The sequence below is a fragment of the Ahaetulla prasina genome, chromosome 16 (genome assembly GCF_028640845.1).
Source record: "Ahaetulla prasina isolate Xishuangbanna chromosome 16, ASM2864084v1, whole genome shotgun sequence".
Taxonomy (NCBI): domain Eukaryota; kingdom Metazoa; phylum Chordata; class Lepidosauria; order Squamata; family Colubridae; genus Ahaetulla; species Ahaetulla prasina.
The window spans coordinates 7678562-7703147 of NC_080554.1; the positions used below are offsets into that span (position 1 = coordinate 7678562).

At 45.9% G+C, this 24586-nt stretch overlaps 1 protein-coding gene across 1 annotated transcript in view; it reads left to right on the forward strand.

The window, feature by feature from the left end:
• Positions 1–24586, forward strand: part of PAPPA (pappalysin 1) — a 191968-nt gene that overhangs the window by 123995 nt on the left and 43387 nt on the right. The window contains exons 11-15 of the mRNA XM_058159425.1: positions 4408–4506; positions 6042–6186; positions 7166–7379; positions 14111–14279; positions 22016–22199. Coding sequence (XP_058015408.1) covers positions 4408–4506; positions 6042–6186; positions 7166–7379; positions 14111–14279; positions 22016–22199 — 811 coding nt within the window. The remainder of the gene's footprint in view (positions 1–4407; positions 4507–6041; positions 6187–7165; positions 7380–14110; positions 14280–22015; positions 22200–24586) is intronic.

A 24586-nucleotide genomic window follows, 5' to 3' on the forward strand; every position in this document is an offset into this window, starting at 1 on the left:
GGGTTATTTACGGGACCGCCTACTGCTACCAAATACCTCTCACCGACCCGTGCGCTCTCACAGAGAGGGACTCCTCAGGGTGCCGTCAGCTAGGCAGTGCCGTCTGGCGACGCCCAGGGGAAGGGCCTTCTCTGTGGGGGCTCCCACCCTCTGGAACGAACTCCCCCCAGGACTTCGTCAACTTCCGGACCTCCGAACCTTTCATCGCGAGCTTAAAACATACTTATTCATCTGCGCGGGACTGGATTAGGTTTTAAAGTAATTGGTTTTAAGGGATTTTTTATTATTTATACTGTTTTTAATGATTTGGGCTTTAGAATAAGTTTTTTAATTGTCATTTTAATCTGTATTTATATGTATTTTAACTGCCTGTGAACTGCCCTGAGTCCTTAGGGAGATAGGGCGGTATATAAATATGAAAAATAAATAAATAAATAGATTGCTTCTCTCTTTGATTAGTTTCCACCCATTGCTTCTTGTCCTGCCTTCAGGTGCTGACCCTCTCCTCTTTGTGGTTAGCCCCTCAAATATTGGGAAACTGAAGTGCCTAGCAGACTTTAGACTTTGAGACGCACCAAACTGGGGCTACTTTCAAATGCAGGGGCCAGACCTGGGGGGAAAAAATGGTGCGATTTGATGAGAAAATTTTTCATTTCCTCAAAATTGGCCAAATTAAAGGCCATGAATGATCATAAAAAAAGCCTGGGATGTTTGGGAGCATCAATTCCATTGGGAAAATTTAATGAATGGGAATGGTCGAGTTAATTTGAAAACCGAATCCAATAGATAAGTGGAGATCATTGGGCGTAACATTTCTTGTGCCGATATATGACTGCTCACTTGACTGCCAGATGTTAAGGCATGACATAGGTACTCTGGCTGAGGAGGTCTAGTTTGGCATTTGCCAATATAGGTTGGCGGCCCCCAGGGGGAGAGCCTTCTCTGTGGCAGCACCGGCCCTTTGGAATGAGTTGCCTCCGGGTTTATGCCAACTCCCCGACCTCCGGACCTTCAAGCGGGAACTGAAGACTTTATTATTTCATCGGGCGGGACTAGCCCAAGTGTATTTTAAGTGTATTTTAATTGTAATTTTAAGGGGCTTTATGTCAGTCTAAGACCGTTTTAGTCGATTGCCCTTTTAAATATTTGTTTTTAAATTCTTTTTAAACTTGTTATTTATTCTCTGTATTTTAATAAGGCTGTACACCGCCCTGAGTCCTTTGGGAGAAGGGTGGTATAGAAGTTAAATTATAAATAAATAAATAAATAAATAAATTGATCATAGATGTTGGGTGGAAAATTGGACATAAAGGAGATGATGGATGGGTGGGTGGGTGGGTGGGGGTTGGGTGAAGAGAGGGATGGATGGATGGATGGATAGATGATGGGTAGGTGGATGGGTGGGTGGATGGGTGGGTTGGGTGGAGAGAGGGATGGATGAATGGATGGATGGATGGTCGGTGGATGGGTGGGTGGGTGGGTGGGTGGAGAGATGGACAGACGGATGGATGGATGGATGAGTGGGTGGGTGGGTGGGTGGATGCATGGGTGAGTGGAGAGACGGATGGAGAGAAGGATGGGTGGATTGGTGGAGGGAGGGAGAGAGGGAGGAAGAAACAGATGGGATGGAGAAAGGGATGGATGGAGAAATGGATGGAAGGAAGGATGGATGGATGCAGAGACAGATGGATGCATGGTTGGTTGGTTGCATGGATGGATGGATGAATGGATGATCAGACAGACAGACAAACAAACAGACAGACAATTTCCATTGCTTTCTGCATTTAATACTATTTGGACACTAGGAATGTTCACTGAATATTGTAGGTCCGAACGAAAGACCCTGAATGAAATCCAGGCTAGAAAAGGGCTACGGCATGCATTTTCACATGGTGCCTGCCAACAGCCATGGTTAGCCTGTCCAAAGTATTCCCATATTTTTGAAAGTTGGTTCGAAAAGAATGCAATCGAAGAATCCGATGAGTTAGAGCTCAACTCGACCTCGTCGGGAGACTTTCGGCAAAAAGACTTTGGGCATAAACGATCTCTGGCAATTCTGACCCAGGATATGCCCGTTCAGCCCGTGCAGAACGGAGGAACAGTTTCGGGAGAAAGCTGGGCCCTCTACCCCATCCTTAAACCGCACCACCAAATCCAACAGAGCCAAGCAGTTCTCCTTCTGATTGCAAGCATCTTTCACAGGAAAAGTGCTGAGCTTCACAAAAATAACAGGAAGAGAGAGAGGGGGGGAGGGAGGGAGAGAGAGGGAGGGAGGGAGGGAGGGGAGAGAGAGAGGCAAAATAAAATAACATAATATGAAAACCTTGATATTTTAAAAACGAGCAGAGCTTTCTTAAAGCTCGCCCGCAGGTTTGTTTTGGGCTTCGCTCAAGTTTTTTCGCAAAGGCTGGGGGGTCAGCTTTTAAAAGCAAGTTCTCACTCATCCATTCAGCGACAGGTGACGGGTGCCAAACTCCATTCCTCCCAGTTCAGTTTCCTTCAGCCTGTCTTGGGGAGGGGGGGGGTGTTGGAGGAAAAGGAGAGGAGAGGCACACTGCAAGGGTTGCAAAAAAAAAAACCCCAAAAAAACAACCAGGGGCGCCCCATCGCTTCTTGGTGAGCCCCGCGCGGCTGTATAAATTGCAGATGTGGGCAAGGAATCGATCCCCTGACTAGGAGAGGTATTAAAATCAAAACCAGTCTTTCCCCCCCACTCCTCCCTCCCTCCCTCCCCCCCCCCATCTCATTCCACCACTGTTGAAAATGATACATGTCAAAATTGCTGGAATGAATTTCAAACGCCAAAGATACTTTATGTAAAAAAAAAATCCTGCATTGCTGTAAAATGTAACACTATCCATTGGCAAGTCTCGGCAAAAATTTGGTCCCAGTTTGGGTTTTCTTTCTCTCTTTTTTTCTTCCCCCCCCCTTCTATTTTATTTTTTTTTTAATTTTTATTTAACAAAACTGAAAAACTTTTTCCAACCCATTAAACCTGATTTATGTTTTGCCCATGGATTCCTTCCCTCTTTTTTTGTTCTTTTTTCTTTTTTGGAGGGGGTTTAAATTAGAGAAACTATGACTTCACTTTTGGCCAGTCTAGCTGCTCCGTTCTCTGAATACTTGGTTTTTATTTTTACTTTTTTTAATCTGTGTGGATGTAAGGAAATCGTTCTTACTTGAAATTCCGTGGAATTCCTTTTCCATGTTTGCCACCATGGAAGTTTCACAGTGTTTCCTTCAAAAACTTTCTGCCCTTCGTATCCAATTGCAGGACGGTCCCGTCGTGAACGATAGCAATAGAATAGAATAGAATAGAATAGAATAGAATAGAATAGAATAGAATAGAATAGAATAGAATAGAATAGAATTTTATTGGCCAAGTGTGATTGGACACACAAGGAATTTGTCTTGATGCATATGCTCTCAGTGTACATAAAAGAAAAGATACCTTCATCAAGGTACAACATTTACAACGCAATTGATGGTCAATATATCAATATAAATCGTAAGGATTGCCAGCAACAAGTTATAGTCATACAGTCATAAGTGGAAAGAGATTGGTGATGGGAATGATGAGAAGATTAATAGTAGTGCAGATTCAGTAAATAGTCTGACAGTGTTGATGGAATTATTTGTTTAGCAGAGTGATGGCCTTCGGGAAAAAACTGTTCTTGTGTCTAGTTGTTCTGTTGTGCAGTGCTCTATAGCATCGTTTTGAGGGTAGGAGTTGAAACAGTTTATGTCCAGGATGTGAGGGATCTGCAAATATTTTCACGGCCCTCTTCTTGATTCGTGCAGTATACAGGTCCTCAATGGAAGGCAGGTTGGTAGCAATTATTTTTTCTGCAGTTCTAATAGCGCTTATAGCAATAGCACTTAGATGTATATACCGCTTCACAGTGCTTTTACAGCCCTCTCTAAGCGGTTTACAGAGTCAGCACCCAGAATCTGGGTCCTCATTTTACCAACCTCAGAAGGATGGAAAACTGAGTCAATCTTGAGCCGGTTGGGATCAAACTCCTGACAGTGAGCAGAGTTTAACTTGCAATACTGCATTCTAACCACTGCATCCCCATGGAAGGAAGGAAGGAAGGAAGGAAGGAAGGAAGGAAATCAACCTTGAGCCAGTCAGGATCGAACTTCTGGCAGTGAGAAGAGTTTAGCCTGCAATACTGCAGTCTAACCACCTCACCACCATGGCTCTTCAACTGTACCTGAATGAAATGATTAATGCAGCATTGAATTGTCCTGCGGCGAGTTGTCCTGCAAGAAGTTGTGCACAATGAGTTGTCCTAGACCCCGTAAAAGCCTATAGGTCAACAGATAAGTTGCATCCACTGGTTGCATGAACTTTATGTAGACTTCCCCACCTCCAACTGGACATCATGTTCTTCTTTTTATCAGATGTGCCGGACCAAGGAGTATGACTTCAATGATGCTATGGCCCAATATGCGTGGTACCCCTGCACCGCCAACCACACTCACACAGTCTTCTGGCTGAAGGTAAATATACAATGCAATTAGTTAACATAATGAGGTTTAAAAAGAAGCAGAAGGAACTCCATTCAATAGAGTTTTGTCACTTTTCAAGGACAAATGGAGTCTCCAGCCAAGCTTCTGAAGAAATCCAGTTATTTATTAGAAGCCTCATGTCAGCACTTCCCAAGTGAAGCCAGTTCTGACCCTATGTAATTTACGCTCCAATTATGATCCTGTTTCCCCCCTGCCCCCCAGGGTGTGTCATCAATCACATTCGCCAATGGAGCAATTTCACGGGTTGTAGAAGTCAATCCCTTCAGCTGCTGTAGGTAACCCTGGGATACAGCCTTGAGAGAGATAAGTGTGGAATGTGCATCTGTCTTTGGCTGCTGTGCCATTTCTCCAGTTTCCCATCCCCCACTGGCCTATGGCAACTCAAGAGCAGGCCTGGGATGCTTTGCGAGTTGACACACATAGTCTTTAGATGTCTTGTAATTTGGTGGGATTTTTTGCAGGTGGAAATTTGAAGGTCACCACCACGGACTTTCTTGGTAGACATGGATAGATTCAGAAGGCTAATGGGATGACACCCTACAGCTTCCTGAAGAATCTTAGGTTCACCACTTTCTTTAGCTTCCCCAGCTACACAGGCACAACCTTAACAAAATCTTGGGCTACAGACACGATCTTCTCATTTGTGTCTTTCCAAGAACAACTTTCAGTCTTCCATGCGGTCCAGAGGCCTCCTTGAAAATAATCATGGTGTTGGAGGCTTTGCAATTGGTGGGAATCCCATTCTATGTATTTGTTAAATATATACATATTGTTGCTTTCTTTTTTTTAAAAAAAAGTTGCAATCAAAGTGAGGTTTATCAGGAAACTCACTGAGTTCAAATAGCGCATCTCAACGGACAGGAGCCCCAGATGGAGAAATCTAACTGACTACTTGGAAGTCCTTTCTTGATGAGCATGAAGTTCAGGGAGAACTTTCCAAGAAACTTAATATATCAGATTCTGGTTGAAGATTGTGAGGGAAACTTGTGGGTCTCCAGATAGTTCTCAATAGGCGTCATGAGTGGGTGTGAGATTAAGGTTGCTAAGAATCTTAGTCCTGGAGTTTCACCAAGAGTGGTAGCATCTCCCTACTGGTTAAAGGTCTTTCCCATCTTTTTTTTTTATTTATTTGAATTTATATCCCGCCCTTCTCCGAAGACTCAGGGCGGCTTACACTGTGTTAAGCAATAGTCTTCATCCATTTGTATATTATATACAAAGTCAACTTACTGCCCCCAACAATCTGGGTCCTCATTTTACCTACCTTATAAAGGATGGAAGGCTGAGTCAACCTTGGGCCTGGTGGGACTTGAACCTGCAGTAATTGCAAGCAGCTGTGTTAATAACAGACTGTCTTAGCAGTCTGAGCCACCAGAGGCCCTTATCAGTTGCCCTCAAAGGGATTGAAATTCAGGTCTTCAACAGACAACCTTTGCAGAAGCTTCCAACTTGGACCATTGATGGTTATGTTTAAGTGAGAACTGATCCACTCTCTCTCTCCATAGGCTTTCTATACCCAACCCATGGTAGCTGCGGCAGTGATTATCCACTTGGTAACAGATGGGACATGGCTGGAAATGGAGCTCGACCAGAAACAAGAGTCAATTTTTGTGCAGCTGCTGGACACTAAAAACCAAAGTCACGATCTCGGTGAGAACGCTAGCTCGGTTATAACGCAACATGAAATAAAACACGTGGTGTGGTTTTTTTTAATTCTCCTTGGGATAGGCCAGGGAACAAGAATATTTAAAAAAAAAAAAAATTAGTCACACAAAAATGAGCAGCAAATTCCATAGCAGGAACTAGTGGAAATATATTTATATGTATTTATTGTTGATTTTTAACCTAGGGGCTGATTAGCACAAAGCTAAGCTAAAAACCCTGGATTCCCACTGGGTGGCATTTAATACAGTGCCAAGCATGGTGGCTCGGATCCCTTGCAATGTTCACTTAGAATCCTATTCAGTAAAGATCCAATGGACTTCTAAGGAGAACAGAATAACAGAGTTGGAAGGGACCTTGGCGGTAGATATCTTAGATAGATAGATAGATAGATAGATAGATAGATAGATAGATAGATAGATAGATAGAGACATATGATATAGTTAGATAGATAGATAGATAGATAGATAGATAGATAGATAGATAGATAGATAGATAGATAGATAAATAGATAAATAGATAAATAGATAAATAGATAGATAGATAGATAGATATAGATAGGCAGGCAGGCAGGCAGACAGACTGACAGATGATAGATAGATGATAGATGATAGATAGATAGATAGATAGATAGATAGATAGATAGATAGATAGATAGATAGATAGATAGATAGGCAGGAAGACAGAGAGACAGACAGACTGACAGATGATAGATAGATAGATGATAGATAGTTAGATGGAGAGAGAAAGAGAGAGGGCAAGAGAGAGGGAGAGAGAGAGAGATATGATAGATAGTTGAGAGATAGATAGCTCAGCCCCCTCCTCAAGCATTGTTGTCCTCCTTCTTTCCATTTAGCTCCATCTGCCCAATTAAGAGACCCTCCTCAATCTTTTCTCTCTTTCCCACCAACCCTGGCCCTCCTCTCTCTCTTTTTCCACTCTCTCTAACCCCCCACCCCAACCCCAGGGGAGCACGGTTTGAGCTGCCGAAAAAACCCTTTGATTATCCCGGTTGTCCATGACCTTAGCCAGCATTTCTACCGGACTCGGGCCATCATCATCACCTTCCGATCTCAGTATGTGGCGATCTCCGGGGTGGCCTTGCGCTCCTTCCAGAATTTTGACCCCATCGCTGTCAGCAGCTGTCAAAGTGGACAGACCTACAGCCCGGCTGAACAGAGGTAAGCTCCCCTCGACCTCTTTCTCTCTGGTTCTCTAACGCTCATTAGTCGCCCGACTTCAGAAGTCGCCCGGGATGAATCAGGAGGAAGAAGAAGAAAGGGAAAGGAGCGATTGACCTTTGGCCCTGTTGGCAGAAGCCATGTGGCTCTCCCTGAATACAAACAGGCGGGGCCATTTAACCCCACAAGGGAGACGGTCCATAGATTATTTCCACCTCTGCTGACCCCACTGGGTGACCTCAGTCCCTCCCGGCGCAGTTCCAACTTTGGACTTCAATGAGCAGCTCAAGAAGACAAGACCTCCCCCTCCGGGAAAGAGGGAAGAGATATCTGCCGTTTGGGTTTTAATTCTTCTCTCTCTCACACACACAATTCTTCTCACACACACACACACACACAAATGCTTTCTTTGCTTTTCAGTGGGTATTTCCGTCAGCCTTGAGCGGGAAGCGTGGTGTGGTTTGAAGCACAGAGGAACAAATCAGGCCCGGTTTTAAATTCTGCATTTGCTGCAAAAAAACCAGCTGGGTGGGCGCTGGATTAGGAAGGTGTTAAAATCCTTCTTCCCGTGTCCCCATAAAACTTCTTTTTCTTCCTTTATGTTGATGTTTAAGGATGGCTTAGAATTTCCTTCCTCCATCCCTCCAAGTCCTTCCTTCCTTCCTTCCTTCCTTCCTTCCTTCCTTCCTTCCTTCCTTCCTTCCTTCCTCTTTATTTTTATTTTATTTATTTATTTTTGTCACGCAGTATATATAAGCATAAGCATGATATAATTATACAATATATAAGCATATATATGAGTATGAGTATGTAACAACTATATAATTGGATATAACGAAGGAAAACAATAGGACAGGAACTTCCTTCTTTCCTTCCTTCCTTCCTTCCACCCTTCCCTCCCTTTCAGTAGTGGGCTCCTCTTACCTTCGCTTGCGGTTCGGAACTGGGAGCGTGTGCGTGCTCACTTTGCTCACGCGCGGCGCTTCTACGCATGCACAGAGCATCCTGTTGACGGCCGGATGGGTGGGCGGAGCCTCCTGCCGCCTCCACTACTGGTTTGCCCAAACTGGGGCAAACTGGTAGAAACCCACCGCTGCTCCCTTTCCTTCTTTCCTTCATTCCTCCCTCCATCGAAGTCCTTCCTTTCTTCCTTGTTGCTCTCTCCAGTTCCTTCTCTCCTTTCTTCCTCCCTCCCTCCCTCCCTTCCTCCTTCCTTCCTTCCTTTGTCCCTTCCTTTCCTCCTTTCCTCCCTCCCTCCAAGTCCTTCTTTCCTTTGTCCCTTCCTTTCCTTCTTCCCTTCCTTCTTCCCTCCCTCCCTCCCTCCCTCCCTCCGAGTCGTTCCTTCCTTCCTTCCTTCCTTCCTTCCTTCCTTCCTTCCTTCCTTCCTTCCTTCCTTCCTTCCTTCTTTCCTTTCCTTTCCTTTCCTTTCCTTTCCTTTCCTTTCAACATTCAGACACCTCCTGTCCAGCTGATGTATGGACAAGAAACCCTCATACCATTCATTAGAATCTCACGCGCATTGATTTCTCCTTTGGAGGATCAGCGACATGCGTTCCCAGCCACCTTGCAAGAGAGCAAGATACACAACTGGAAAAAAGGGGGCAGTTGTTTAAAGTTGTATTTCCTGTTTCCTTTTTAACACCCAACTCCCACAAGCTCAAACCATCCAACATGTTTTTGTTTTTAAATTTTACTTTAATAGGACATTAGCCTCTTCCTTTCCCTCTTTCTCTCTCCTGTTCCTCCCACCTCCATCACGTTGGCTGTGATCTAGACTTGGAAAGTTCAGCCTGCGAGGAGACAATTGCGATTTTCCTTTGGAAGGAAAAGTGCCCAGAAGCTCTGGGGTCTGTCCGTCTATTTGTCTATCTTGCATCAGAACATCCCCCCCACCCCAAGTGGGTTTTTCAGCAACGCTTTCTCTCCCGTGATTCCAGGAAGTCTTTTTTTCTAGCTCTGCCAGCTTCCCGCCGTGGGGCTTGGCCCCAGCATCCACACAGAGGCCCTTGGGTTTGAAACCAGATCTGGCTAATGGGAGGTCTCCGAATTTACTCACCCCCTTTGGGGCGATTCGGAGCCAGGTCTCTTGCTTCAACCCTAACGTCTCTGTGCCAAAGTTGGTTTTGCTTTTCTCATGTTGGAGGTTTCTTTCTTTGCAGCAAAAGGGCAGAGATGTCTCAGGGCAGGGCCCCGTGCAAATGTTTAGGTTTATTTCCACCTTGGATCTTAATCTGCATTTCACCCCATTATTCCCTTGCTCACTGATAGCAAGAGCAAGAGCACTTTGACTTATATACCGCTTCACAGTGCTTTACAGCCCTCTCTAAGCGGTTTACAGAGTTGGCCTATTGCCCCCTCAACAATTTGGGATCTTCATTTCACCCACCTCAGAAGGACGGAAGGCTGAGTCAACCTTGAGCCGGTCAGGATCGAACTGCTGGCAGTCGGTAGAATCAGCCTGCAATTCTGCATTCTAACCACTGCGCCACCACAGCTCCTAATGCAACATCCGATCAGCTACAGCAATAACACTTAGACTTATATACTGCTTCACAGTGCTTTACAGCCCTCTCTGAGCAGTTTACAGAGTTGTCCCCAACAATCTGGCTCCTCATTTTACTCACCTCGGAAGGACGGAAGGCTGAGTCAACCTTGAGCCGGTCAGGATCGAACTGCTGGCAGTCAGCAGAGTCAGCCTGCAATACTGCATTCTAACCACTGCGCCACCACAGCTCCTAATGCAACATCCGATCAGCTACAGCAATAACACTTAGACTTATATACTGCTTCACAGTGCTTTACAGCCCTCTCTGAGCAGTTTACAGAGTCAGCCTCTTGCCCCCAACAATCTGGCTCCTCATTTTACTCACCTCGGAAGGATGGAAGGCTGAGTCAACCTTGAGCCGGTCAGGATCGAACTGCTGGCAGTGGGCAGTGTTAGCCGGCAATACTGCATTCTTACCACTGCACCACCGTGGCTTCGATAGATAGATGGGTAGATGGATAGATGAATAGATAGACAAAAAGATAGAGAGATAGACAGACAGACTGGTAATGGACAGACAGACAGGAAGATAGAGCAATAGCAGTAGCACAGACTTATATCCCACTTGAGTGCTTTCCAGCCCTCTCTAAGCAGTTTACAGAGTCACCTCCTTGCCCCCAACAATCTGGGTCCTCATTTTACCCACCTCAGAAGGATGGAAGGACGAGTCAACCTTGAGACCGATGAGATTTGAACTGCCGAAGTGGGTGATCAGCAGAAGTAGCCTGCAGTACTGCACTCTAACCACTGCGCCACCTTGGCTCTCTGTGATATCCCTGCCTCTTTCAAGAGAGGTTGACTCGAAACAGTTACCTGGGTGGTCTCTTCCCAACCAAATTCATTTGTTGAAATCATTTGCCGCGGCTTTCCAGGTGTGTTCCAAAGCCTTTGGTGATCTAGCGATGGCGCTTCCTTCTTCCATATGTAAAAATCAACATTTGAAGGCCTGCTGGGAAGCAATTACTCTTTTTTTTTGTATTGTGTTTTTTTGCAAAGGAAACCTTCTCTTTCTCTGTTCTGGATACTGGTTGGAGAGCTCCGGGGAGGGGCGGGGGGGCTTTCTCCATGGCTGCTATTGAGAGATTTGCAAAACAGGGATTTTTTTACCTTGATGTGGTGGGGGCCCCCTTTTCCCCTGAGAATCATCTCGGGGGTTTCTTTTTGAACCCGGAAAAGAGGAAATATTATCACCTCGCTTGTGTTCGCAAGCTCCGGATGGGTTATAAATCTAATGATCGTATTCAAATTCCAGCATCAAAAAGCTTGCGGTCTTCGCCAAGGCATGTTGAGCGGTTTCCCAGTAGGACTTTACTCTGGACAGGAAGCTTAAATGATTTGCCTGCTGCTCTGAACTCTTCCAGCTCTTCTGCTTTTTCTTTTTTTTGGCCTGGTGAAGGTCTTCTTCTTCTTCTCTGGAAAGGATTCTGGTTAGTGTCTCTCATCGCCTGAGGTTCTGAAGGCACTTTGAGGTCAGATTCAGGTGGTCCCTTGAAGAACGAGGGTTGGGGAACCTGGATCTCATCGTCCTGGGATCCCCTTCCTGAACTTCTGAAGGTATTTTGAGGTCAGATTCAGGTGGTCCCTTGAAGAACAAGGGTTGGGGAACCTGGATCTCATCACCCTGGGATCTCCTTCCTGAACTTCTGAAGGTATTTTGAGGTCAGATTCAGGTGGTCCCTTGAAGAACAAGGGTTGAGGAACCTGGATCTCATCACCCTGGGATCCCCTTCCTGAGCTTTTGAAGGCATTTTGAGGTCAAATCAGGTGACACACCAAACAACTAGGGTTGAGGAAGGTGGATTATTCCATACGTTTAACAGCATATACCAACCTTCTAAGGAATGCGGTGGCTCAGTGGCTAAGATGCTGAGCTTGTCAATCGAAAGGTCGGCAGTTCGGCAGTTCGGATCCCTAGCGCCGCGTAATGGGGGTGAGCTCCCGTGACTTTTTCCAACCTAGCAGTTCGAAAGCAGGTAAAAAATGCAAGTAGAGAAACAGGGACCGCCATTGGTGGGAAGGAAACAGCGTTCTGTGCCCCTTTGGCATTGAGTCACGCCGGCCACATGACTACGGAGACGTCTTCGGACAGCGCTGTGGCTCTTCGGCTTTGAAATGGAGATGAGCACTGCCCCCTAGAGTCGGGAACGACTAACATGCATGTGCAGGGGAACCTTTACCTTTACTTTTACCACGCTTCTATCAGCTTCTACCAAGAGAATTGACATGGGCCAAGAACTGGAAGGTCCCGAATTCCCGGTTTCAATTTCATACTGTTTCCCCACCCCCATACCCTGCCCAGATAGCATGTGTTTTCCTTTCCTTTTATGTGCAGAGTGTGCATTGCATACTTGATGGTAGTGTGCTTTGGTTTCCTCAGATCCTCTGAACCGTATTCTATCATTCATACATTTGTTGAAGCAGCCAAGAGGCAGCTTCTGCAGGATGGGCCGTGTGTTTTCTCTCACACACACCCTTCAATATACAGCTGTGCAGCACAGATGGTAGTTCACACAAACACACACAGACAGAAAGAGAGACAGACAGACAGACAGACAGAGAGTCAGAGAGAGAGACAGAAAGAGAGAGAGAGAGACAGACAGACAGACAGAAAGACAGAGAGTCAGAGAGAGAGACAGAAAGAGAGAGAGAGAGACAGACAGACAGAGAGTCAGAGAGAGACACAGAGAGAGAGAGAGAAAGACAGACAGACAGATAGAAAGACAGAGAGTCAAAGAGAGAGAGAGAGACAAAGAGAGAGACAGGCAGACAGAGAGAGAGAGAGAGTCAGAGAGAGAGACACAGAGAGAGAGAGAGAGGCAGAGAGAGAGAGTCAGAGAGAGAGAGAGACACACAGAGAGAGAGAGAGGCAGACAGAGAGAGAGAGAGAGAGAGTCAGAGAGAGAGACACACACACAGACAGAGAGAGAGACAGAGACAGAGACAGAGAGACAGACAGACAGATAGAAAGAAAGACAGAGTCAGAGAGAGACAGAAGGAGAGAGACAGGCAGACAGAGAGAGAGAGTCAGAGAGACACACACACACACAAAAAAACAGAGAGAGAGAGAGAGAGAGAGAGACAGAGAGAGAGAGAGAGACAGACAGACAGAAAGAAAGACAGAGAGTCAGAGAGAGAGAGACAGACAGAGACAGAGAGAGAGAGAGAGAAAGAGAGAGAGACAGAGACAGAGACAGACAGACAGAGAGTCAGAGAGAGAGAGACACAGAGAGAGACAGACAGACAGACAGAAAGAGAGAGCGACAGAGAGAGACAGAGAGACAGACAGACAGACAGAGAGTCAGAGAGAGAGAGAGAGAATATACTTTATGAGAAGATATTTCATTTCTGAGCTTGACCATGGGCCACCGACAGGGGGAATTCCCAGCACATTCAAAATGCCTCTCTTTAATTCAGTTTTTCCCCCAATCCCTGAATGTTTTTTTTTTCTTGATGTGGTTTTTAAAACCCAGATGCACCTTGGCATAAGTGTTGTGGCCTTGAACCAATTAAGGAACCATTTCTTGAACATCTCCTGCAATTTGAGGTGGTTCTTTCATCATCAGATTTCAAGAGGCTAGTCCTTAGGATTAAGCAAGCCAGAAATTGAGTGAACACGCATTGCATGTGTGAAGACAGCTTTTCTGCTTTGTCTTGGGAGAGAGAGAGGGAGGAAGGGAAGAAGGAAGGAAGGAAGGAAGCTCAGAGGAAGAAAGTGAAGGGGAAGGGAGGGAAGGAGGGAGGGAGGAAGGAGAGGGAGGGAGGAGAAAGGAAGGGAAAGGAAAGAGAAGGAAGGAAGGACTTGGAAGGAGGAATGGAAGGGGAAGGAAGGAAGGAAGGAAGGAAGGAAGGAGAGGGAGGAGAAAGGAAGGGGAAGAAAAGGGAAGAGAAGGAAGGAAGAAAGGAAAGAGGGAAGGAAGGACTTGGAAGGAGGAATGGAAGGGGGAGGGAGGGAGGGAGGGAGGGAGGGAGGAAGGAAGGAAGGAAGGACATTTTAACTCATCCTAAACATGAAGTATGAAGAAAAAAAAATTTAGGACACGGGAAAAAAAAATCAGAAGAAGAAAATCACATTTAGGCGAAATCCCAGTGCTCTTTGGGATATTACTGCCCTACCAGCTATACCCTACCTTGGAAGTCTGATTATCCTCCTCTAACTGAGACTTTTCCCTTTCCCCCCTTTGAACAGCTGTGTCCCCCATTCTTGCAAGACCATGGATTGCCAAGAGTTGGACATTGAGAACGCCGTGCTGACTTTCACCGATGGAGGGCACTACAATGGCGCCCAGTGTAACGTTACCTGCCGAACCGGTCATGTCCTCCACGTTCACAGAACTGACAATCTGCCCCAGAGCCAGGTTGGTGGAACTGAGAGATGCTTTAAGACAGTGGTTCTCAACCTTCATAGTGCTGCGACCCCTTTAATACAATTCCCCACGATGTGGCGACCCCAACCGTAAAATTATTTCCGTTTTGAATTTATCGCGCCTGAAGCCGTATTGGCTAGCAATCTGAACTGCTTGCGATTGCCTTGAGGACGGAGGCATTAAAGCAGAGACTCCTCCCCTATTAAGTTTATCGCACCTGAAGCCAGATTAGGCTAGCGATTGGGAGTGATTGCAGCTGGCTTGAGAGGGAGACATCAGAGCAAAGATTTCTCTCTTTTTTAATTCATCATCGCACCTGAAGCCGAATTTGGCTAGCGATTTGAAGAGCCTGCAGCTGGCTTGTGGAGTCAATCATTGGAGCGCAATTCTTCGACTCGCAAGTATACTTCCCATATTTCCGATGGTCTTAGGCGACCCCTGGCAAATCGTCATTCGACCCCCAACGGGGTCGCGACCCACAGGTTGAGAACCGCTGCTTTAAGAGATGCTTAAACAGGCCGAGGTCTTTCTTGGCTATGGGATTGCACGGAGGCAGCAGTGAGAACACAAAACATAGAATGAAATGGTTGGAAGGATGCTTGGAGGTCTTCTAGCCCAACCCCCAGCTGAAGCAGGAGACCCCTGCACCATTTCAAACCAATGGCTATCCAGTCTCTTCTTAAAAGTGATGGAGCACCCACAACTTCTGAAGGCAAGCCGCCCCACTGGTTAATTGTCCTCATTGTTAGGAAGTTACTCCTCAAGTCTTCTCTCCTTGATTAGTTTCCATCCGTTGCTTCTTGTCCTGCCTTTGGAAAATTAGTTGACCCCACTCTTCTTTGTGGCAGCCCCTCAAATAGCACTTATATACCACTTCACAGTGCTTTTAGAATAGAATAGAATAGAATAGAATAGAATAGAATAGAATAGAATAGAATAGAATAGAATAGAATAGAGTAGAGTAGAGTAGGGTAGGGTAGGGTAGGGTAGGGTAGGGTAGAGTAGAATAAAATAGAATAGAATAGAATAGAATAGAATAGAATAGAATAGAATAGAATTGAATTGAATTGAATTGAATTTTTTATTGGCCAAGTGTGATTGGACACACAAGGAATTTGTCTTTGGTGCATAGGCTCTTAGTGTACATAAAAGAAAAGATACATTCATCAAGGTACAACATTTACAGCCCTCTCTAAGTGGTTTACAGAGTCAACCTATTGCCCTGCAACAATCTGGGTCTTCATTTTACTGACTTTGGAAGGATGGAAGGCTGAGTCAACCTTGAGTCGGTCAGGATCAAACTGCTGGCAGTGGGCAGAGTTAGCCTGCAATACTGCATTTTAATCACTGTGCCACCATGGCTCTTAGATAGATATAGATGGATGGATGGGATAGAGAGGGAGAGGGAGAGGAAGAGGGAGAGGGAGGGGGAGGAGAGAGATAATAGACGGACAGACATAGAGACAAATAGCAATAGCACTTATATACCGCTTCACTGTGCTTTTACAGCCCACTCTAAGCAGTTTACAGAGTCAGCCTCTTGCCCCCAACAATCTGGCTCCTCATTTTACCCACCTCGAGAAGGATGGAAGGCCGAGTCAACCTGGAGCCCGGTGGGATTTGAACTGCCAAATTGCAGGCAGCCGGCGGTCAGCAGAAGTAGCCTGCAGTACTGCATTCTCACCACTGCGCCACCGTGGCTCATATATTTCCAATATTCCACCATGTTCCAATATTCCAAATATTGGAAAACAGCTATCGTGTCCCGTCCCCGCCCCCCCCCCCACCTCCCCAGGCTCCTTCTTTTCTCGACACTAGAAAGCCCCAATGCCTGCAACCTCTTCTTCATATTCCTCACCTCACCGGCAGATGCCAAGAGAATGCCAAGTGATTCGAGCAGAGTTGTCCCTCCCCTTCTTGCAACGAGCAGCATCGCAAATAAATAAACCCTAAAACACACACACACACACACACACAGAGAGAGAGAGAGAGAGAGAGAGATAAATGTAGGAGGAGGAGAATCAGGGGGACATGAAATTTCCATCCCTCAAAAAACACCAAGAGGCTGTTTGTTATGATGTCTTCCGGGGAAGAGAGTCTGGCGGGTGTCTTTGACCCCTGCTATCACCATCCAAACTAGGGTACTTTCTTTTGGCAGCTAGCAGAGACCCAATTTGTCTGGGGGGGTGGGGGGGCGGAAAGTCAGGAGCATGGTGTCTTCCCATAAGAAACGGGGAAGATATGTTGAGTTTTCTCAATTTAGGAGAGCCGAGTTCAACCATCTGGGCCTCTGTTGCGGGAGGTTTTTACCCTACGACGGCCCCAGCACTGACTAGCTTCTTTCTCTTCCAGGAGAAACTTGGCTTTTTCTTTTCCTTCTCCAACCTGCCCTCCCCAATACACAAACACACACACACACACACACAGACACACACACACAGAGAGAGAGAGAGAGAGAGAGAGAGAGAGAGAGAGACACCGCGCCCAAGCCTGAATTGTTTATTTCTCTCTCTTGCGGGCTCTTTGCAGCCAAAGAGAATCCAGAGTTTTTCAGGAGAAAAAAAAAAAAGAAAAATCCGGAGAGTTTCTCCCAATTATTTTCTCGGTGTGTGTGTGTGTGTCTGTGTGTGCAAGCTGCAAAGATGTTTGTGTGCACGCGCCAATCTTAATTTGGCACCGACTCTGTGCTATCAGCATACCCGTGGACTGCACTGGAGGTTTTCCATTGCTTATGGTTTGCAAACGTCTTTTCCTGAAGTTGGATGATGTGAGAGATTTGCTCTGCGGTGAGGGATGAGAGAGAGAGAGAGAGAGAGAGAGAGAGGAGAGGAGAGGAGGAGAGAGATAATAGACGGACAGACATAGAGACAAATAGCAATAGCACTTAGACTTATATACCGCTTCACTGTGCTTTTACAGCCCACTCTAAGCAGTTTACAGAGTCAGCCTCTTGCCCCCAACAATCTGGCTCCTCATTTTACCCACCTCGAGAAGGATGGAAGGCCGAGTCAACCTGGAGCCCGGTGGGATTTGAACTGCCAAATTGCAGGCAGCCGGCGGTCAGCAGAAGTAGCCTGCAGTACTGCATTCTCACCACTGCGCCACCGTGGCTCATATATTTCCAATATTCCACCATGTTCCAATATTCCAAATATTGGAAAACAGCTATCGTGTCCCGTCCCCGCCCCCCCCCCCCACCTCCCCAGGCTCCTTCTTTTCTCGACACTAGAAAGCCCCAATGCCTGCAACCTCTTCTTCATATTCCTGACCTCACCGGCAGATGCCAAGAGAATGCCAAGTGATTCGAGCAGAGTTGTCCCTCCCCTTCTTGCAATGAGCAGCATCGCAAATAAATAAATCCTAAAACACACACAAACACACACACAGAGAGAGAGAGAGAGAGAGAGGAGAAATAAATGTAGGAGGAGGAGAATCAGGGGGACATGAAATTTCCATCCCTCAAAAAACACCAAGAGGCTGTTTGTTATGATGTCTTCCGGGGAAGAGAGTCTGGCGGGTGTCTTTGACCCCTGCTATCACCATCCAAACTAGGGTACTTTCTTTTGGCAGCTAGCAGAGACCCAGTTTGTCTGGGGGGTTGGGGGGGCGGAAAGTCAGGAGCATGGTGTCTTCCCATAAGAAACGGGGAAGATATGTTGAGTTTTCTCAATTTAGGAGAGCCGAGTTCAACCATCTGGGCCTCTGTTGCGGGAGGTTTTTACCCTACGACGGCCCCAGCACTGACTAGCTTCTTTCTCTTCCAGGAGAAACTTGGCTTTTTCTTTTCCTTCTCCAACCTGCCCTCCCCAATACACAAACACACACACACACACACAGAGAGAGAGAGAGAGAGAGAGAGAGAGAGAGAGAGAGAGGGAGAGAGAGAGAGACCGCGCCCAAGCCTGAATTGTTTATTTCTCTCTCTTGCGGGCTCTTTGCAGCCAAAGAGAATCCAGAGTTTTTCAGGAGAAAAAAAAGAAGAAAAATCCGGAGAGTTTCTCCCAATTATTTTCTCGGTGTGTGTGTGTGTCTGTGTGTGCAAGCTGCAAAGATGTTTGTGTGCACGCGCCAATCTTAATTTGGCACCGACTCTGTGCTATCAGCATACCCGTGGACTGCACTGGAGGTTTTCCATTGCTTATGGTTTGCAAACGTCTTTTCCTGAAGTTGGATGATGTGAGAGATTTGCTCTGCGGTGAGGGATGAGAGAGAGAGAGAGAGAGAGAGAGAGAGGGAGGGAGAGAGGGAGAGAGGGAGGAGGAAAAGACAGGTGGGAAGGAAGAGAGGGGAGGGGAGAGAGAGAGAAGGAAGGTTGAGAGACAGACAGAGAGGGAGAGAGGGAGAGAGAAGTGGAAAAGAAGAGAGAGGAAAGGAAGGAGGGAGAGAGAGGAAAGGAAGGAAGAGAGAGAGAAGGAAAGGGAGAGAGAAGGAAGGGAGAGAGAGAGAAGGAAGGAGAGAGAAGTGGAAAGAAGAGGGAGGGAAGGGAGAGAGAGGAAAGGAAGGAAGAGAGAGAGAGAGGGCAAAGAGAAAGAGAGGGAATGGAGACAGAAAAGGAAAAAAGGGAAAGAGAAGAAAGGAAGAGGGAAGGAAGAGAGGGAAAAGGGAAGGAAGAGGGAGAAAGAACGAAGAAGGAGGAAGAAAAAGAAGGGCAGGGATGGAGACGGGGAAGAAAGAGAGAGAGGGAGAGGGAGAGAGAGAGACTGTTTAATTTAGTGGCACGCGAAAAAGGATCACAATTCCCTCCCAGCTCTGCCCCATGGCTTGGATTTCCACATCTTAAGCCCCATAGCAGAACTCCCCTGTGGCTGTGCCCTTTCCGCAGAGCAGAAAGCTGGTTCTGCAAGGAGGCTGAGATGGATGGATGGATGGATGGATGGATGGATGGATGGATGGAAGGAAGGAAGGAAGGAAGGAAGGAAGGAGGGAAGGAAGGAAGGAAGGAAGGAAGGCTCGGAAGCCAAGCTGAAGAGTCCAGAGAATGTGAGAGTCCACTAACTAAATACAGCCGGCTTATAGGTTTCACCAGCAGAGCAATTGTGTGTGTGTGTGTTGATGTTAAGAACCAAGAGCCAACTCATGCGCCTGGTTTTGATCAAGGGGTTTTGTCTCCAAAGCAAATAGGGATGCTTGGTTAATTTTACCACCCTGCCCTACTCTGGTTGCTCCGTTTGGAATGGGCCAACTCGCTGTGGAACAGTTTAAGAATTCCGTTTAATTATTTGAAATTATTAAATAAAAATATTTGAATTTTTGTCATTCCCATGTCATCCTGTCTCTCCTTTTTCATCCTTTCACACTTTTGCAACCTATGACCATCATTTGTGTTGTAAATGTTGTACCTTTGATGAAGGTATTTTTTTTCTTTTTCTTTTCTTTTATGTACACTGAGAGCATATGCACCAAAACAAATTCCTTGTGTGTCCAATCACACTTGGCCAATAAAATTCTATTCTATTCTATTCTATTCGATTCGATTCGATTCGATTCGATTCGATTCGATTCGATTCGATTCGATTCGATTCGATTCTTTCTTTAATGATTCTATTCCACTATTTCTTGGATATTAGTGTAACTCTTGTCCTGCGATGAGTTGGCTATGGCAAGTGGGCTTGGTGAGTTGGCCTTGGTGAGTTGACCATGGTGAGTTGGCTGTGGTCAGTTGGCTGTGGTCAGTTGGTCATGGAGAGTTGGTTGTGGAGTTGGTCATGGTCAATTGGTCATGGAGAGTTGGCCGTGGTGAGTTGGCCATGGTCAATTGGTCATGGAGAGTAGGCCATGGTCAGTTGGCCATGGTGAGTTGGCTGTAGTCAGTTGGCTGTGGTCAGTTGGTCATGGAGAGTTGGTTGTGGAGTTGGCCATGGTCAATTGGTCATGGAGAGTAGGCCATGGTCAGTTGGCTGTAGTCAGTTGGCTGTGGTCAGTTGGTCATGGAGAGTTGGTTGTGGAGTTGGTCATGGTCAATTGGTCATGGAGAGTTGGCCGTGGTGAGTTGGCCATGGTCAATTGGTCATGGAGAGTAGGCCATGGTCAGTTGGCTGTAGTCAGTTGGCTGTGGTCAGTTGGTCATGGAGAGTTGGTTGTGGAGTTGGTCATGGTCAACTGGTCATGGAGAGTTGGCCATGGTGAGTTGGGTGTGGCAAGTTGGCCATGGTGAGTTGACTGTGGTGAGTTGGCTATGGCGAATCATCATAGACCCTGCTCAATTGGACCACAGCTCCATTGTAGCTCCAAGATGGCAGTGATGCCCTATCACACTTAGAGTTGGAGGTTGGAAAACATCTCAGCAAATGTTCCCATGTGTCACTCCAGGTCAGGAGTGCCCAGCATAGCCTCGACAGTTCTTCTGGGACTCTAGAACTCTACAGTGGCACTGGAAAAGTGACTTATTACCATTTCTCACACTTACAACCATTGTAGCATCCCCATGGTCACATGATCAAAATTTGGATGCTTGGCAACAGGCTCATATTTATGACAATGGCAGTGTCTAGGGGCCACATGATCCCCTTTTATGACCTTCTGACAAGCAAAGTCCGTGGGGAAGCCAAGTTCATTTAACAATGGTGTTAGGAAAGGAAAGGAAAGGAAAGGAAAGGAAAGGAAAGGAAAGGAAAGGAAAGGAAATATAGATGAGAAGCTAAACTAAGCTAAACTAAGAGATAAGATAAGAGATAAGAAATAAGGAAAGGTAAGGTAAGGTAAGGTAAGATAAGATAAGATAAGATAAGATAAGATAAGATAAGATAAGATAAGATAAGATAAGATAAGATAAGATAAGATAAGATAACCTTTATTGTCACTTTTTCTGCCTCCAGGAGTTGTGGATGCTCCAACACAGGAGGCTTTCAAGAAGAGCTTGGAATTTGTCCTGAATGAGTCTCCTGCTCAAGCAGGGGGTTGGACTAGAAGACCTCCAAGATCCCTTCCAACTGTATTATTCTATATTCTATACATACATATGCATATTTGTTTGTGTACATTTATATATACACACACACCTCTATCTCTGTCTCTATCTCCATCCATCATCTGTCAGTCTGACTATCTATCTATCTATCTATCTATCTATCTATCTATCTATCTATCTATCTATCTATCTATCTATCTATCTATCTATCTATCATCTATTATATCTATCTATCTATCTATCTATCTATCTATCTATCTATCTATCTATCTATCTATCTATCTATCTATCTATCATCTATTATATCTATCTATCTATCTATCTATCATCTATTATATCTATCTATCTATCTATCTATCTATCTATCTATCTATCTATCTATCTATCTATCTATCTATCATCATCATCTACATCTATCTATCATCTATTCATCTATCATCTACATCTATCTATCTATCATCTATATATATATATACATCCATCCATCCATCCATCCATCCATTTATCATCATCTATCATCTACATCTATCTATTGTCCATCCATCCATCCATCCATCCATCCATCCATCCATCCATCCATCCATCAGAATGCATCCAATGCAGGGATGGGGGTCTAGTTCTTGCTTCCTACATCTACAGCACATTCTTTGGAAGCCCCCCATGGTCCACTAAGAGCTCCCCCATCCTTTGTGAAAGGGGAATTTGGACACGCTTCCATTTGGCCAGGGGGGAAAAAAATCAGAAGAGAAGCCAGGATACAAGTCGGTGCCGTGAGATCGCTCAAGTCCTGACTTAACGAACCCTGTTTCCCTTCTTTCAGTGGGAGTCAAGCACCACCATGACGTGCCTGAATGGGGAATGGAACAAACAGGTTTCCTGTGAGCCCATTGACTGCGGAATTCCAGACCAGCACCATGTCTACCCTGCTACTTTTAACTGCAGCGAAGGGACCACTTTTGGCAAGAAATGCTCCTTTACCTGCAAGCCTCCGGCGCAGCTGAAAGGTAGGTTCTCAAGCAGGGGGGTTGTTTTGTCAACTGGAATGTGATGCTTTGAGGTGCCTGAAGACTAATAGAATTGGAAGGGACCTTGGAGGTCTTCTAGTCCAACCCCCTGCTTAAGCAGGAGACCCTATACAATTGTAGACAAATGTCTGTTCAGTCTGCACCAGAAGGCAAGACAAGAAACAACACTCCTCCTCCTCCTCCTCCTCCTCCTCCTCCTCCTCCTCCTCCTCCTCCTCTTTCTCCTTCTCTCCCTCCTCCTCCTCCTCCCCCTCCCCCTCCTCCTCTTCTCCTCCTCCCCCTCCCCCTCCTCCTCCTCCTCCTCCTCCTCCAAGACAGGAGACCTTACACTTCGTGGTTGAAGGAGAAGGAGATTGTCTGATAAAGTTTGAATTGATCCTAAACCATTATCACCCTCCTCCTCCTCCTCCTCCTCCTCCTCCTCCTCCTCCTCCTCCTCCTCCTCCTCCTCCAAGACAGGAGACCTTATACTATCCTGGTTGAAGGAGAAGGAGAAGGAGATTGTCTGATAAAGTTTGAATTGATCCTAAACCATTATCACCCTCCTCCTCCTCCTCCTCCTCCTCCTCCTCCTCCTCCTCCTCCTCCAAGAACAGGAGACCTTATACTATCCTGGTTGAAGGACAAGGCGATTCTGAACGCTGAATCAGTGGGCTGTGAATAACACCGATCCTCCGTCAGTGAGCTGCATGTTGGGGCCAGAGTCGGGAATGACTCACTCTAAAATTCAATCCTCAATGTCAGACCAGCCACTGTTTCTTAATGTCACAGTTCATCACCCTGCCGAAAGAAACATGAGATCATCCATGCTGGACTGTGGTGGACCTGCTGGGTGAGTCAGACCGAAGAAAGCAGAGGAGTTGGCACAGGGAAAGAGCATTCAGAGGAGTCCAAGAAGACTCAAAAAGCAGCTCAAAAGCAGACAGAAAGATCTCAAGGTTGTTTTCCTTCTCCCTGCAACTCCCGTTCTGGATTTGGAAGGGCCTCTTGAGCATTTTTTTTTTTTAATATCATGGATGGTCCTCCTTGCCGGTCTTCTGCAAGAGGAACCAAGGACCTCCCAGAGACATGAAATTGCAATGCAATCTCTGTTGTAGGTTTTTACTCAAAGGTTATGTCCCAGAAGGAGTTTTGTTTCCAAGAAGCCCAAGTGAAGAGGATGGAGAACAGGGAGCCTCAGCTGTTGTGGAAAGCTCTTGTGCCATGAAATCAAGTGTGGGATGAGAAATCAAGAATTAGTTGCTGGACTATGACTGACCGGATAAAAATCGATTGATTGAGTGATTGATTGAGTGATAAACATAAGACTCAGGAGGTCACATTCCCAGAACTCAGGATGTTTCCACACAGCCCATTAACCAGGCCGTTACAACACAAAAGACTAATGGGCACATAACTAGGACCACACCCACACAGGATGCTGACTAAACAGCCGACTAATCTGAAAACACCCACTCCACCTACCAATCAAGATGCAACCACACAACCAACCAACCTGCTTACAGCAACAAAGCCAACACTCCACACACACCCCACCAGTATTTATAGAGAGATGGCAGCTCCGACCACGCTTTGCTCGCACAAGCACGAAGCCTTGTTTACCAAGAATAAATATATTGTGTATATATATATATATTTATTCTCGGTAAACGAAAAGAAAAATGGGAGGAGAAGGAAGTCTGGCCCGTCTGAGGATGGTTCTGAAAAAGAGAATTGGGACGTCTGAGACTCAAGGAGGAAAGTAGGATGGATGGACGGAGGAGATTTTCAGAAATTTTCCTTGAATATTATGGCCTCAGGTTCCCCATTTTCCTCCGCATAAGTGTCAAAATCTACTTTTAATTCCCCCCCCCCCAAAAAATCTGGTTTCTTGCCTTGCGAATGAGTTTTATTCTTTTGCTTTTCCACTTTGTTTCTGGGATGCTTTAAAACTTCTTTTGATGGTTTTAAGCTTTAAAGCATTACCTTTATTGTTTTAAGGTAGTAGACATTTTCTTTCTCCCTCCCTCTCCCTCCCTCTCTCTTTCTTTCTCCCTCTCTCCCCCCTCTCTCTTTCTCTCTGTCTCTTTCTCCTTCTCTCTCTCTCTTTCCTCTCTCTTTTTTTCTCCTTCTCTCTCTCTCTCCTCTCTTTCTCTCTGTCTCTTTCTCTCTCTTTCTCCTTCTCTCTCTCTGTATCTCTCTCTGCCTCTCTTTCTGTGTATGTGTGTGTGTGTCTTTCTTTCACTTTCTCCCCCTCTCTCTCCTTCTCTCTCCCTCTACCTCCATCTCTGTCTGTCTGTCTCTCTCTCTCCCTTCCTCTCTCTTTCTTTCTCCCTCTCTCCCCCCCCGTCTCTTTCTCTCTGTCTCTTTCTCCTTCTCTCTCTCCT